The 15,881-nt window shown below is 46.6% G+C and overlaps 1 protein-coding gene across 1 annotated transcript in view; it reads right to left on the bottom strand.

The window, feature by feature from the left end:
• The window catches only part of megf10 (multiple EGF-like-domains 10), a 34,237-nt gene that overhangs the window by 8,461 nt on the left and 9,895 nt on the right, over positions 1–15,881 (bottom strand). Inside the window, exons 5-13 of the mRNA XM_035625240.2 lie at positions 14,475–14,567; positions 5,694–5,940; positions 5,230–5,350; positions 4,899–5,035; positions 2,749–2,961; positions 1,550–1,724; positions 874–994; positions 398–561; positions 164–266 (exon numbers count right to left, since the gene is read on the bottom strand). Coding sequence (XP_035481133.1) covers positions 164–266; positions 398–561; positions 874–994; positions 1,550–1,724; positions 2,749–2,961; positions 4,899–5,035; positions 5,230–5,350; positions 5,694–5,940; positions 14,475–14,567 — 1,374 coding nt within the window. The remainder of the gene's footprint in view (positions 1–163; positions 267–397; positions 562–873; positions 995–1,549; positions 1,725–2,748; positions 2,962–4,898; positions 5,036–5,229; positions 5,351–5,693; positions 5,941–14,474; positions 14,568–15,881) is intronic.

Raw genomic sequence — 15,881 nt, 5'->3', positions numbered from 1 at the left:
CACTTTTATTTTTATGTCAAAATACATGCATGTCAACACAATGGCTATTCTCTGGTTCATGTTCATGTGGTGTATGACAGCCGATTAGGTAATTATCGTGACAGGTATCTGTGCGCATACATAGACAAACCAGCAACACATGCACATTGGTGTAGTGACCTACCAGTCCATCCGTCCAGACAGCGGCAGTGACCAGTAGAGTGGTGACATCCATCAGCATGACTGCAGTCACAGCGCTCTCTACAGTCCAGACCATAGGTCCCGTCCTGAGGAGGGGAGGAGCAGGACCATCACATGATGTGAGCAGTTGTTTTGTCTCTACAGGGATGTGTTCAAACAGGGACGGCAGATATTGATGAGACCAACTGTACCACTGTCATCATCCGTGTCCTCTCACCTGGCAGTGGAGTTCACACTTGTCTCCCCTCCAGCCGGGGGCACAGGTACAGTGGCCGTCCAGGGCGTTGCACGAGCCCCCGTCCCCACACATACAGGTGAGGTTACAGCTCAGACCCCAGGTCCCACTGGGACAGTTGATGGAGCAGTCCACCCCGTGCCACCCTGGTGAAACCAGACACACACACACCTCCCTTACTTTTGATTGAGCGACTGATTCGTTTGCTTCAAAAGAATAGAAGAGTTTCATCATTCCACTCTGCCTCGAATGAGAGAGGCATCCAAGAACAGAGCGAATCAGACGACAGAGAAGAGAATACATGCTACTGTACGTGATGAGGAACAGGATCGTAAAATGGCGACAACTATCACAGCAGACCATTATCATCACAGACTTTTTAAATAAAAGTGTGATTTGGCGCTTTGCAAATCAAAGTGAATGGAATTGAATAGAAATTCTTCTCTCTCTCTCCTCACCTGGTTTGCAGGAGCAGGATCCGTCCACCGGTGAACACTGAGCTCTGTTCTTGCAGTTACAGCCGGAGGAGCAGTTCACTCCGTGTGTCCCTGCTGGGCACTGCACCGAACAGTTGGGACCCTGAGATGTAGTCGGTAGATGTGAGACACCACGGATTTCAAACCACCACTTTGAGCTCGGTGCAGTTCCATGGTAAGAGAGTTATTTGTGTGATTACGTGTGCAGCTAAAATATACACTTGGGAACACAGGATTTAATCTAATCCTCCTCTTTCATCGAGGTTGTTCAGCTTGTGGTGAAACTCGTTAGATAGATTCTGCATGTACCTAATAAACTGACTGTTGAATGTAAGGTTATTTTGCTTGCCTTTTTCCATACCATACTTTATGTAATGTAGGTAGTAGGATTTATTCATCCTTGCTTGAAAAACAAATAACAGAAAAAAAAGGAAAAGAACATTTGCAGAGATTGCTGCAGGTTCTAAGTGCTGCCACTAGATGTGGCTAAAGAGCCACCGTTTGAGTGACGGAAGCTTTCAGCTGAACTGATTGAGCGAATGGAATTCGGACTGTGGACACATGTTGTGCAGGTCTGTGAGTCAGGCGGGTGGAGGAGGAGATGAGATGCTGATCGGCGTATGAATCAACTACACTTAACATGCCATGTGGAGTTTACCGTGAAGCCCGGGGCACAGGCGCACTCGCCGCTCACGCTGTGGCAGTCGGCACCGTTCTGGCACTGGCACACCTGGCGACAGGACTCGCCATAGAACCCCGGTGCACAGGTCTCGTTGCAGTAGAGGCCGGACCAGCCAGGCCGACAGGTACACTCCCCTGACATCGGGTGGCAGCTGGTGACAAAAGGACGTACAGTGGTCATAAGGTTTCCACTGCATTTTCATTCGGCAAACATAAATGGTACACTGAACAACTCATGTACCAGCAGCACTGTAAACGATGATACAACTTGTTATGTATTTTTAGCTGAATGAGATAAGACAAGGTCCTGTGGTTTAAAAAGCTGATAGTCAGCTGATGAAGGATTCAACGTATTCAACGTCATAATCTTTGCTTTAGGCCCAGGGACTGTATATGAAAACTGGACGTGGTCGCCGGGTCCGGAAAATTAGCCAATCCTCCCCATGACGTATAACGTCAGTGAACGTTTTCCCGATGAGTTTATGGTTAAATCTCTAGCTTCAAGTCTTCTTCACCAGATGTTCGTTTTGTCCGTTTTGGTCTCGTTCAGAGTCAGATGGGCGATAAAGCACCGGCTGTGTCGGAGGGTGGAAACGGTGTGATTGGCTGCCTCGCGTTTGTGCGTCTACTTGCTCGTCATGATATGAACGTGAAACAGACCTTTGTCACACTCAGACACAGAAGGCGAGGAAATGTGTCCATTACATTGAAAAGCAGAATGACCGGAGTCACCGTAGTCCAACTGGGACCAAACTGGGACTTAAGGGGCCAGTACTGGAGGACTGAAGGGACGGCTGTGTGTGTGTGTGTGTGTGTGTGTGTGTGTGTGTGTGTGTGTGTGTGTGTGTGTGTGTGTGTGTGTGTGTGTGTGTGTGTGTGTGTGTGTGTGTGTGTGTGTGTGTGTGTGTGTGTGTGTGTGTGTGTGTGTGTGTGTGTGTGCGCGACAGGTGGAATGTGCCTGTAGTTGCGAGTGAGTGTGTTTGAGTGACAGCTGGCCCGTGGGACACAGCAGGCCCATTGAGGAGCAGAACACATGCGGCCCGCCAGCTGTGGCAGCCTCACTGGGCCGCCTGCTGTCACACCTACAACACGTCAAGACTTCCTCTGACATCTGGTTCTTCAATTTTGAATGGTGTGAATTGTGTTTTGGAATATGGCATAGAACATCACGCGTACCTCTGTGTGTTGTGGGGGTGACACGGACACTTCCTGTCGCAGCGGAGGCCGTAGCGGGCGTCAGGACACAGGCGCGCGTCACAGACCTCCCCCGTGTATCCGGGCTCACACACACACATCCCGTTGGTGTGGTAGCACTTGCCGTTGTTCTTACAGCGACACGTCTTTGCACAACCGGCACCATAGGAACCAACGGGACACTCGTCTTGGCACCTGTTCAACCCAAGAGACGCGGCGACATCCACGGTCATTGATCTGAACGGTGGAGGGTTTCTCTTCATGTTGTGACTGTTAATGAAACTCATGATTCTGGGTTTGAAGCCTTTTGCTTTCGGGTCACATATATGCATGTTCTGCTTTGTCATAGTGTCTGAATGAGCGGCCGCCGGTCGCTCACAGGACACGTGGAGGCGTAGAGATGTGGGACAGTGCTCTGTTTCCCTGACACTGAGGATTCATATTAAAGCATCTCGCGGTGGCACCGTGGCGGTTGCACTGGACCAGACATCTGCACATCAGTGGCAGCTGACAGCAGAGTAAAATGTATTAAATCCTTTTATATCAGTCACATTCCAGGAGAGCTGCCAGCAAGCAGCATGGGCCATCCCACTCCGTTCACCCCACCCTCCTCTCTCGTCCGTATAATGGTTTCCAGTGGCTTTGGGTGTGCCATAGCCAGCTCACTTCCAAACAGTGCTATACCATAATGCTCGGCTTCCCTTAAACCCTCATTTAGCCATTAAACTGCACTTGGAAGGACTATTCCTGTCCCGTCACTGGTCTGCTTAAGTATATGGTGCATGCTCTCTGATATTGCTAATTATACGGACCTGAAGCCCTGAAGCCCTGTGTGGTGCTCTGCTGAATGTGTCGGCGTAAATACTCTGCTCTCTCTGCAGGAAGTGGGGGAGTGGAGCACACACACATCATTTCATTTGAATTTCTGTTTGATTCAGCATGTCACAATCTGGTCCGGTCGGGACAAAATGACCACGTGCATCTTAAAATAGAGAAATTGGATATGACACAATAAATAGTACAGGTTCTGCTAACTAGTATCACTTGTTTAGCATCTCTTAGGCTGGATATGTATCTGTCATTGTTATTCCTTTTTCTTTTTTTCTTTTAAGGGGAAATATGTTCTTATGTTCTCTCAAAACTTCGAGTAATCCCAATAATCCACAATCTGTGGACAACAGTACGACTCACCTCCCACTCATTCACCACAAACTCTTACAATTGAAATAAAAATTATGTTTCTATTTTTCAATTTTTCTCAATAACCACTCGTAAAAAAACTTCACAGTCGACACCATATATCCTTTGTCTTCAGCAATACATCTAAGAAGTTTGAAGTTGCTTAGATGAGCGATTGTTGGGAAAATGGAAATACATATAATAATCAATAGAATAATTGATGCTGCTATCGCTCCAATCCATTGATTGATTGAGCGGATACATCATGCTATAAGGAGTATATTGTCACATCAAACATGGAGAGGTCGTGTCAAGACGTACATACATCCTCTGCCATGAAACTAAATCAAATAAATTAAATATTAAGCTTGAAGTTTGTTGCGAAATCATGCAGGTCGACAAAAATCAAAAGCATCAATACCAATGATAGTGCTACTACTACTTCTAACTTCTGTTACATTGCTAATTTACTCATATATAAATATATATCATGGGCTGTACAAATGACATTTGATCGATCGGTGATTGATTCAAGTCACCACAGTCAAAATTATTCACTCATTCATTAAACATTATTCTACATTCACCAACCAGTCTGTCGCACCAATGATAAAATCAGAAACATGAGTCGATCTTAAGTATCCAGGAATGAAATGTTGCCACTTTTAAAGCTGCATAGCAGAATATTGCATGAACAAGTATCTCAAGAATGTTTGTCTTATCTTATTTTTTCGCAGATCGTGAAAGCCATTTGAGACTAAGGTGGGTCGTGACGTCATGTAAAAACTAGATGACTAGACCCTGAGTAATGGTCCCGACTGAATTCTGGGACAAAAGTTATGTTGTGTCTGGGGACATGTGTAGGTGGAAACCCATCATTCCGTTGATCCGCCAGCCGCTGCTGTAAACGGTTCCTCGCGCGGAGGGAACTGAACTGTGAAAGAAGCTCTGACCTTTCTCCCGTGTATCCAGGGGTGCAGAGACACTGTCCAGTGGACAGGACACAGAAGCCGTTGTTGTGACACTGACATTCCTGGGAGCAGTTCTGTCCAAACCTCCCTTCTGGACAAGGCTGGCCGCACACTGTCCCCTGCACACAGCAGCCAACGGCAACACACAAACAGACTCTCAGCTGGTGATCGACATTTGTTTTCGAGGCCTGCTGAGGAAAGTTAAACGAATTGTCCTAACCCTGGATTCATCTCTGTTCCATATTGTAATAACTAATGATCTAACATAAGGGGAATCTGATGATGGCGATCTCCTGAGTGGACGGAAACGTACCATCCATCCTGCAGGACAGGAGCACTCTCCGGTCACGTGGTGACACACTCCGCCGTTCTGACACGGACATCTCTCCTCACACTGCGGCCCGTGTTTCCCCGGAGGACAGAGGTCCTCACAGCTGTGAGGGCAAAGAAAACAGGTCCACATCCGTCCACTTGTCAAGGTCCCACATGGGATTTCATTATTTTTTGTTGCTGCAGGTGAATTCAGTTCGAGTGACATTGAACCAGGTGGAAGGTGAACAAACATGAGCGCGTCACTTTCATCTGCATCACATGTTCGTAACAGTTTGTACATCATGGGACAAAAGAAGCGGAAATACTCCTATACGCTGTGATAAACGTCTTACATGTGAAATATGAAAGTTGATTATTTCAAATAGACGTGTCTCCCTGAAGACACTGGCTTTTCCCTCCGAGCCACTTCCAGAAACACACTCTCACTCGTTCCCGTCTACTCACAAAGCGCCAGTGTATCCTGGTGTGCACTTGCATTCTCCGGTCACATGGTGACAGGCAGCACCGTTCTGGCACTGGCACTTCTGCTGGCATCCGTTTCCATAGGCACCCGTCTCACACTGGCTCTCGCAGCGCCAGCCTCTGTATCCGGGAGAGCAGATACAGGCTCCGGTGATGGGGTTGCACAGGGCCGCATTCTGGCACTGGCAGCGGTTGCTGCAGTGGGGTCCCCAGTGGCTGCTGTCACACGCTGAAGGAAAGACGGAGGGGAGGGGGGGGGAAATAATCAAGATTTGACCCAGGTGGATGCACAGCACCACAGCAAAGGCTCTTTTGTAGATGACAAAGTTCAGACATTGATTTTTAATACATTTGCAAAACTCGAGGTCGTTGATTGTAGGTTGATGGGCCAAATAGTTATTTCATTGGTTTAAAATAAAACCTTCTGTACGATGGTCCCTGATGAAGCCACGGCTCAGCCTGAACCAGGGGCTGAAACCAAAGCCTGTCATGAAAACCATCTGATTCTATGAGCCCTCGCGACCTAACCCCACTCCATTAAGCCGGAATCAGACCACGCCTCACGCACAGGAGCAGCTGTGCCGTGTCTCTGGCCTTCGCATCGCGACTTGCAACCCACATGGTGGAGCTGACAACGTGTTGGACCACATGTTTATTCTGGACGTCTTTCATCTGGAAGAGCTCACGTCAGGAGGCCGTTGCCCTCTAATGAGCGGGGTTAAAAACGGGAGAGAGTCAGGAAGGGTTTACCGGGACTGTCGGACCTTTAATCATGGAGGTTTATATTCAGTTCAGGGCAAAGTGAGAGTCTTCGTTAGGGGAACAGAACGAGGACTTCACGACCTGCGGTGTCTACACTATTGCAGTCACATAACTGTTGAGCAGGTTGAGCATTTAAGGAAGTTTCATTGCAGTGATGTGGCCAGTGACTTCGTGACAAATATATATGGCATTGTATATGTATATTCCCCATACACACACTGATCTATTCAATGTGAGTGGGCCGACTGAACTACAGTCGGGCATGAAATGGACTGAATTTATATGAAGCTTTACTAGTCTTATGGACCACTCAAGTGCTGTACACTTGGTGTGTCACACACACACACACACACACACACACACATACACACACACACACACAGCACTGCTATTTAGTGCGCTTTTTTCTATCACGTGGACTGCGGGAAGTTGGGATCGAACTTTTCGGTTCAGTCCAACTCGCTCAGGAAACAGTGATGGACTCGAGATAAAAGTTGCACTCTTCATCTTTGCATCATCTTCCAGATACACTTGACTAATGTGGGGGTTTGATCGCAGTAACTAACTCTGGCTGGACCAATAAACTTCTGAGCAAACGTTCATCCACTGATGTAGATTATAATTCCAAATGTCAAGAAGAAGTTACAGTCTCTGACCTTTTTTGATTAATGCCGTGGCAACATTGTTTGTTTGGGTTTTTTGAAAACAGATCATCTTATTTTTTTCTCCAGGATGTGAACTAGTAGCAGGGGACTTCTGGTCAATCCTCAGTCCAACAGGTGTCGAGGTTCAACACAGAGCACCGCCTCCGATCTTTGAACCAAATGTCAGCCTGCTATTCAACTTATTGACTGATTTGATGATCTTTACATGATAATGTAACTCACTTTTAAGCAATAATCATTGTCCAGCCATAGGCAGCTATAATATTTTGGGATTTAGTCAAAAATTCTCACCACAACCGCATCCAGATGAAAAAAAACATGATCAACAATACTCCAGCCTTGATGAAACAAAGGTGTGAATTAGGATTTCAGGTACACAACGTTGTGTGATATTAAAAGCTGCACTGAGATGTAGTGAGAGACGAACAGATGTCCGAAATGATACTTTTCAGTTTTAATCTCTTGCCAGACGGCTGATTTTAACTTTGAATCAGAAAAAGTCTCCCTCCATCCCAACACACATCACATGACACGTTGTCATTTGGGAACAGGGAGCAGGTTGTCTGCTCCTGCTGGTCCCTTAGTTATAGAAACGCTACGAACAGCGATGGTGAAAAGTAGGAATTTTCTCCTTGGCCCGAGGACGAGGTGGAGATAGTTCTGACAGTTGGTGGTGAAGTCGTGACTGATGAGACGGGGATCAGATGTGGGTGACTGCGTCATATCCAAAAGTCTCAAACGGTCTCAGTTTTAGGGGTTCAAACTATTTTATTTTATTTAGGTAATGGTCAATTACATTATCCTGTACTGCCACAGAGATGATATTTTGATGTCCTTAATGCTCAGGCCTCTACCACAGAAGTACCCACACACAGTACACCGTCTGGCGTTTGTGCCCTGCATGCAAAGTAACATCTCAGACCATTGCACCATTCTGAAGTTGTTCAAGTGATTAACAGGCTCCTTTTATTCCTCCTGCATTAGCCTACTTCACTTTGCCCTGGTGAAAAAACGCACTCTTCCTTTTCCCGCGGCAGTCCGGGCCTGTGTGACAAACAGTTGAGAGGACTGCTGGGGGATGGGCGGGGGGATAAAGGGGAGGTGGAGATTGGAGACACTAAAATGCACGTGTAAAACCCTTCCTGCATTCAAGTCGGCCATCCCGGCACCTTTGTGAAACCTGACCTAGATTGAAGAAAGGCCAGACTCCAGGAGCTCGGGGCTCCTCATCCACGCACTGGAGAACACACTGTTCCCTTTCACTGGCCCATTCAACATGGTCCGTGAACAAAACAGAGTGCGCTGTGCCAGGCTTTGGTCACAAGGCTGGATGCAACTCGCTCTCAGGGTGTTTCATGAAAACACATACGAAGACCGCGTAACGTTCACGAGTCAACATCTGAACGCAACTTGACGGACAGTGAAACCCCCACATACGTGAAGTCGCCCCAACTCGCGCCGATAAAGACTTCAACGGGGAGAAAATAACAAAACAAGTCTTGAGCCGGTAACTTGAGCTGCCGATGGTTTGGCTCGGCTCTCTCCCTCCACAATAAGGAGGGATTGGGACCGGAATGTTTTTCCATCTATTTAGTGATTACCCAGTCTACCAGGCATGGTGCGCTCATGGGAAAGGAAAACGCCTTTCACGCTGACACGGAGGATTCGCAGTGAGAAAAAACATCTGCAGCGTTCTCCCAGTTTCCCATGCTGAACGGGAATGTGTGTCCTCCGGAGTCATGTGGTCATATCACGATCACAATATCACCCCGTTCAGCAATGTCTTTTATATGGAAAACACATGGTAAATGGTCTGTATTTACATCGCACCTTTCTAGTCTTATCGACCAATCGAAGCCCTTTACAGGGCAAGTCAGATTCACACACATTCATTCACTGCCAGAGGAGCCGTCAGAGACCATTTAGGGTTCAGTGTCTTGCCCAAGAACACATCGACACGCGAACCGGGGGAAGCTGGGGTCGAACCGCGACCTTCCAGAGTCTCGTTCGTTATCGGAGTGAACCAGACAAATCGCTCCACCGGGGGAGAACGGTCCTGCACCACCAGCCACAGAGTCCAGAAAGAGCTATCAATCTGTCAATCCTTTCCCACATATCATATTTTCCGACAATCGGTTCCAAATAAGAAACTGATCTGCCAATCAACTGTTTGCTTCTTTAAGCATCCCCTCTCTGATCTCTGTCTTTCACGTTCAGTTGACTCTATTCATTGTATAATGTCTTCTGTGACGCTGTCGGAACTAAAAATGACTGACGATGTCGCAGTGATTTCAAGGTTATTGTTTCGCATCTCATGATTCATTTGAGAAGCTTACATTCACGAAAACTAAAACCGTCTTCGTCCAAATGAGCGTTTTAGCTCCATATCAGAAATAATCTCTGTCCACAATAACACACCTGACAATGCAGAACATGACCATTCATGTCCGCTGGTCATGTGCCTGCTGGTGGGAACAGGAAGGAGGTGGTCTACTCTGCAGTTGGTTGCTTAGAAGAAAATTCTACTAACGAGACGGAAAGATAAACCGACGTGAGGCCAGCAGCGTGTTCACAGTGCTCTGTGGAGTACTGTGGCTGCCACATGTAAACGAGGGAGGTATTAGAGGGGATGTCGTCTAAGACCCTGTCCATCCCGAGCTTTAAGATGTGGGGACAGTGTGTCTGGATGTGGGGGACTGTCCCGCTGGACCTGTGCAGATCTGGTATTAACATCCATCTCGGACGGATCAGAGACGTGTGAATATATGAATATACTGTATTTCAGGCGTGGGGAGATGAATACATGAATATGGGTGGGAATGCGTCCTCAGTGCGTCCTAAGATCCGATCACTCCGACGACATTTGGCCACATTCTTTCAGCAGCGTGAACGCGAATGTTTCCGGGGCCACCTCCTCTGACCCACTACAGATTCAAGATGAACCCACACAAGTACTTTTACACACATGGACACATCTGCATAGTCGGCCTGGCTAAACAGAATATCATTTGGTCTTCGTCAACTTTGCACCCGACGACTGAAGGGTACCAGACCCGCACAAAATGAGCACCATGCCTTCTTAATTTACATTGCAGGAAGTTGGCAGCCCTCTCAGTACCAGACCAACGTGAAGAAGACAAGGAAGCTGGTGTATTTGTGTGACTTGAGTTGAATTAAATCCCAAATTACTTATACGAAGAGCAATAGCAGCATGACAAAGTCACATGTAAGTACAGTAGGTTTATTGATACGAAGATAAAAAAGAGGATCTTTCACAAATATATACATTACATGCTATTATTCACTATATTCCGGAAGCTGAACTCCTCCTGAGGATCTTGTGCTGCTATCATGTGTACTAAATCACAAGCTCCAGTGCCCCAGGTCATTTCCTACCACACAGTTAGTTTTCTCCTCCTATTATCCCTGCTCACCAGTGAACACAACCTCCCCCATTTCCTGTCCTTGTTCCCCAAATTGATCCTCAGACATATTGTTGAAGCCCATTGACCCATAACACACAGTCAATGCATCGCCGTCTCAGTTGGAAATGACTCACTGAAGGGGGTGGTGGATGCTGTAGGTGACTCAAGTGAGTCAAGATAACAACTCGTAGGAGAAACACACAAACACAGTTCTCCACCATGTACATGAGTATTTTAAAAGCTGCCATAGGAAAAAATAATAAAAATATTATCTAAACTTAAAAAAATCGAAATATTTGATTCACAATATGAATCAAAATATAAGATGAATATAGTTTGTCTTGTCAATCTGTATAGACAGACAGACCTCAGGGCAACAAAGGAGATCAATATATTATATATAAGAAATATTAAGGTGAGCACGCAAGAGCAAAACAAAAGATGGCCCAGAGCAGGGGTGGGGAACGTCCAGCCTTGATTTAGAGGCCATGCATGGGAGCATGGCGGAGTTAAATTCCACAATCTCCAACACGGGTGGCAGCACGAATCTCTGCGTGTCTGGCTGACGTCTCTCAGTGGATGTCGACGCACCACCTGAAGCTCAACCTGGACAAGGCCGAGATGCTCTTCCTCCCAGGGAAGGCGTCTCCCATCAGCGACCTCTCCATCACCATTGAGAACTCCGTGGTGATGAACCTGGGTGTGACACTGGACGACCAGCTGTCCTTCGCCGCCAACATCGCAGTGACGACCCGCTGCTGCAGATTCATCCTCCACAACGTCAGGAGGCTTCGGCCGTTCCTCACCGAGAAGGCGACGCAGGTATTGGTGCAGGCGCTTGTCATCTCACGCCTGGACTACTACAACTCCCTCCAAGCTGGTCTGCCGACATGTGCCATGTGACCTTCGACCTCTGTGGCTCTTCCAGAATCCAGCGGCCCGGTTGGTCTTCAACCTGCCCAAGTTCTCCCACACTACACCGCTCCTCCGCACCCTGCACTGGCTTCCGGCTCGAATCCGATTCAAGGCACTGGTACTGGCCTACCGTGCTGCGAAGGGCTCAGGCCCCTTCCTACATCCAGTACATGGTCAAAACTCACACCCGAGCCCGTCTGCTGCCAAACAGTTTGCTACTCCCTCACTGTGAGTGGCGAGCAGCCACTGCTCAACTAAATCTCCTCTGGTTGTCTGTCCTGGTTCGTCAATGGTGGAACGAGCTCCGCATTGACATCAGGACGTCGCAGACCGAAAACTCACCTGTTCAGACTGCACCTTAGTCCTTGAATAATTACAAACAATAATCTAAAAGGGAGCCCTTGAAGCAGTTTTTGCATAAATGTGTATGTACTCTCATGATTCTTGCACTCTTTTATTTATCCAAACTATTATTAGTGTAAATATGTACGACAGTACCATGGTTTGTTTGCTTACTACACACACACCGGCGACCTTATGGTTCCAAAATCACACTTCTTATTTCCACAACTGAGCATTATTCGAGTTATACTTTTTTTTAATGAAGTCTTTTTAATGACAGAAGATATTTTTTTAGATGTATATTGTGTGTGTCAGAGCAGACAGCCTGGCTGTACTTCGTGGGGCCCATGACAGCGCTGGGACCAATACACAACAATAGGATTCTTTATTACAGGCTGAAACTGAAGACAGCAGGGGCACACCCTGTGGGCTCCTCATGCATATCAGCTTATAGACTTGCATGGAGGCAAATTCACAGGCTCACAATCAGAAACGAAAATAACCCGCCACAGTCACTGAGTGGACACAGTCTGCAAGTTGGATGTAAACTAGAACTTACAGTACGTCTCGTCAGCTTGATACAAACACCAACAATGGTCCTAATGTGTTGATGAGTTAAAGCTACCACTGTGGCAGATATGCAACGCAGAAGCATGAGGGCAAAAGTCAATTCTAATGCTAGCTTCATCAGCACTGGCATATTCCTCCTCTGAGGAGATGATTGATAGAAGCCCTCCAAAGAGGCCGTTGTACCCAAAGATACCTCTTTCCCATCAGGACAGTGAGGTTGCAGGTGCCAGTGGGAAGTGCCTTGACACATTTGTGCTTTATATATATCCCGCTTTAAAATCACTACATCTTGTAGTTGAAGGTTGTTGAAGGCTGTTGTTTTATATTTCTATATGTAAAGTGTCTTTGAGTATCATGAAAAGTGCTATATCAATAGAATGTATGATTATTATTGTTATTATAATTATTAAGATCCAGACTGATTAAATGGTGATGGCTAACCAACCGGATATCATGGTGGTCAACAAACAATAGAAGAAGGCGTTAGTAATAGATGTAGCAATCCAAAGCGACAGCAACATCAAGAAGAAGGAACATGAGAAGCTCGAAAAATACAGAGGGAAGAAGGAAAAATATGTGGGAAATGAAGGCAACAGTGGTGCCAGTGGTAACTGGAGCCCTGTACCCCCCAAACTGGGAGAGGGGCTCCAGCTAAATTCCAGGAAGAACATCCGAGATCCAGAGATCCTGTCCAGAAGAGCACAGTCCTAGGAACAGCTCAGATACTGCGCAGAACCTTCAGGCTCCCAGGCCTCTGGTAGAGGACCCGAGCTTGAAGGAGGAAACACAAGACCGACCACATGGGGCGAGTGGGGATAATATAGTATTTCAGGTTGTATGATTCATCTCACCCCACTACCCGTTCTTCTGAAATACACTGTACGTTCCGACATGAGGGCCGTTTCAGTGGTTCTGTGACAGGTGAACAGTTGAGGTTTCCCTCTGGCAATGACATTCATCGGTGTATTCACCGTGCACGGATACTGGAGAGTGTTTAAGATGATGGTAGATTCAGATCGTGAAGGCCTTTGTCGCACCAACTAACACAGTGGCCATCCTAATGTGTTCAGGTGAACGGTCGCCCCAGTCTAAGGTGGCATGCACTCTGGAGAAGGTGTCCTTCAATTATCTCTCTGAATTTGGCAATATGCATATATGAAGGGGCAGGAATGGTGTGGACACTGTCTGAACCCTGTTTCTGTCTTTAAATGACCACAATTTGAGCGGCTGTGGCTCAGGAGGGAGAGACGGTTGTCCGCTAGACAAAAGATTGGCAGTTCGATGCCCGCTTTCCCCTAGGCCACATGCCGACGTGTCCCTGGGCAAGACACTCCTCCGGCAGTGTATGGATGTGACAGAAAAGCGCTGAGTGAACGGGTACTTTGCTGTGGAGCGACATGAACATTCTGTCATGACATGACCTCAGACACAGTGGCTCACTAAAGCTGTAATAGCTGTGGTGAACTTGAGGATGCAATACATTTACAACATTGGCAAAAAAAAACACAGTGTTAATGTGGTGTTGATGGACTCTTATGTCCCACAATGCAATGCTGCTATGAAAATAAAGGAGCTACTTGCAGCGGGCCGAAAGTGAAAAATTAGAACTGATGGGTGACGGCTGCAGAGAGTGTGTGTGTGGGCGTCATGGATTATGCTTATGTCTGAGAGAGAAAAAACTGTAAATGAGCTTCTGTGCAGACTCATTCAATTGAAAAAGAAAAATCCGCCTCAAGTTACGGCCTGTCGAGCTCAGCCAGACCACAGTGACGGAGGCACAAACAGACAGCTGGTGTTGACAAGCGTTTAAGACAACATTCACGACAGTCTGCCTTCGAACTGTTGATAGTTGGTAGTAAAGTACAAGTACATCATATTTGTATTAAAGTATGACACTCGAGTCTGAGTCCAAAGAAAAACAGCCGTGAGGACAAAGTGTTTTTTCTCCCGTGTTGGTGCACAGTACAGTCCACTACACTGCAGTCAGTAAGAGGATACGACCGTCTGTTTTTTCTCTTGTGTGTTCAGAGAGCTCACACACAAAGACATGACTGCTCACAGACAGCAGCAGCTGGAAGACTTACCACTGGAGCAGTTGGAGCCCCCCCAGCCTGGCTCACACTGGCAGGTGTTGGGGGCCATGCAGCGGCCGTGAACACAGCTCTCTGCACAATGAGCTGGACGAGGGGGAGAGAAGAGGACAGGCCAGTCAACACGGTTCCAAAGACTTCATTCACATCTGCATCAGAATTAGCCTATAAATAAAAGTATTCAGGGCTGTAGAATTAAGACGCGGCTCCTGAATCTGTTTGTGTTTTTACTGCTGCTTTGATCTGAAGCAACTCAATAACTCAAAAACATTGTTAAGCATTGTGATACATGATTCTAAGCTAGAAAATAATAATACTCATCCAGGCCATTTGCTTTCACTGCTATCATCGGGTGAGTGATATCATCATCTCCAACCTCGAGGCAAACACTACGAAATTTACAGATAGTACTAAGTCTATTGATTTCAGTTTTTTATTATTGTTTTCATGTGTACTGTTTTTGTTTCTACAACAATGTGTGTGCTATACTGTTTAAACTGGACATTTTTCATTGTATGCAATTTCCTTGAGTCGATACCAAAATGTTTTACAGTTCACAAAACCAGCCAACATTTAGACAGGAGTATCGTTGGTGTCCGCCTGATGAATCTGAGTCTAATGTCTCCTTTGAGCTCTGGTTTGGTCTCCTCCAACTCTAAAAAACAATCGGTAAATGTTCCCCTGTGTTCTCCACACATCTTCTCCAGCAGGACTTTTGCTCCTTCTGCGTAGAGGGGGTCGTGCACCAACCAGACGGCTGATGGTTCAGTCTTCAGCATGTGATGGCTGCTCACACAACAGAGTCTTTTCACACCAAAATAAATTCCCCTCCGAGCGCCTTGGGCACAATACCACATCCTCTGCATGAATCAAACTTTGTTTTTTAACACCAAATATACGTGAACACAATTCTTTTCTTTTTACTGTCTCTGCTGAGCAACTGCTGTTGTTTTTGCCACTGCGGCTTCACACCTGTCGCCGCCTGCCAACCACTGACGGGGGGTGGGGGGGGGACAACGACACATGGATTAGACACACGTCCTGTTTCAGTGAGATATGACAAGATAAGGTAACCCTTCGTTTGTCCACAGTGGGGACATTTGGGATCAAGACTGTGACATTCACCTGAAGCCTGTTTCCTTACTATGCAGCAGCAGAACATTCTTCTAAAGTCTGGTGAAGGTATGGTGATTACCATACCATGGAGGTCGGCCATCACTCTCTTTCTCATCAAGCCATTCACTGACCTGCATTGTGCATTTGCTGTGTTACTACGGTATAACTCCCTCCCTTCATCCAGGTGTTTTCATTGAATATGTCACATTCAACTTAAAATTGCTCACCTTGATTTTCATTAAAGTGAAAAAAAATATTGAATTGCATCATGAACTCAACAAAGTA

This window comes from Scophthalmus maximus, chromosome 2 (assembly GCF_022379125.1).
Source record: "Scophthalmus maximus strain ysfricsl-2021 chromosome 2, ASM2237912v1, whole genome shotgun sequence".
NCBI classification, from domain to species: Eukaryota; Metazoa; Chordata; class Actinopteri; order Pleuronectiformes; family Scophthalmidae; genus Scophthalmus; species Scophthalmus maximus.
Note: the sequence above shows the minus strand (reverse complement) of the source record. Positions and strands in the feature narration are given on the sequence as shown.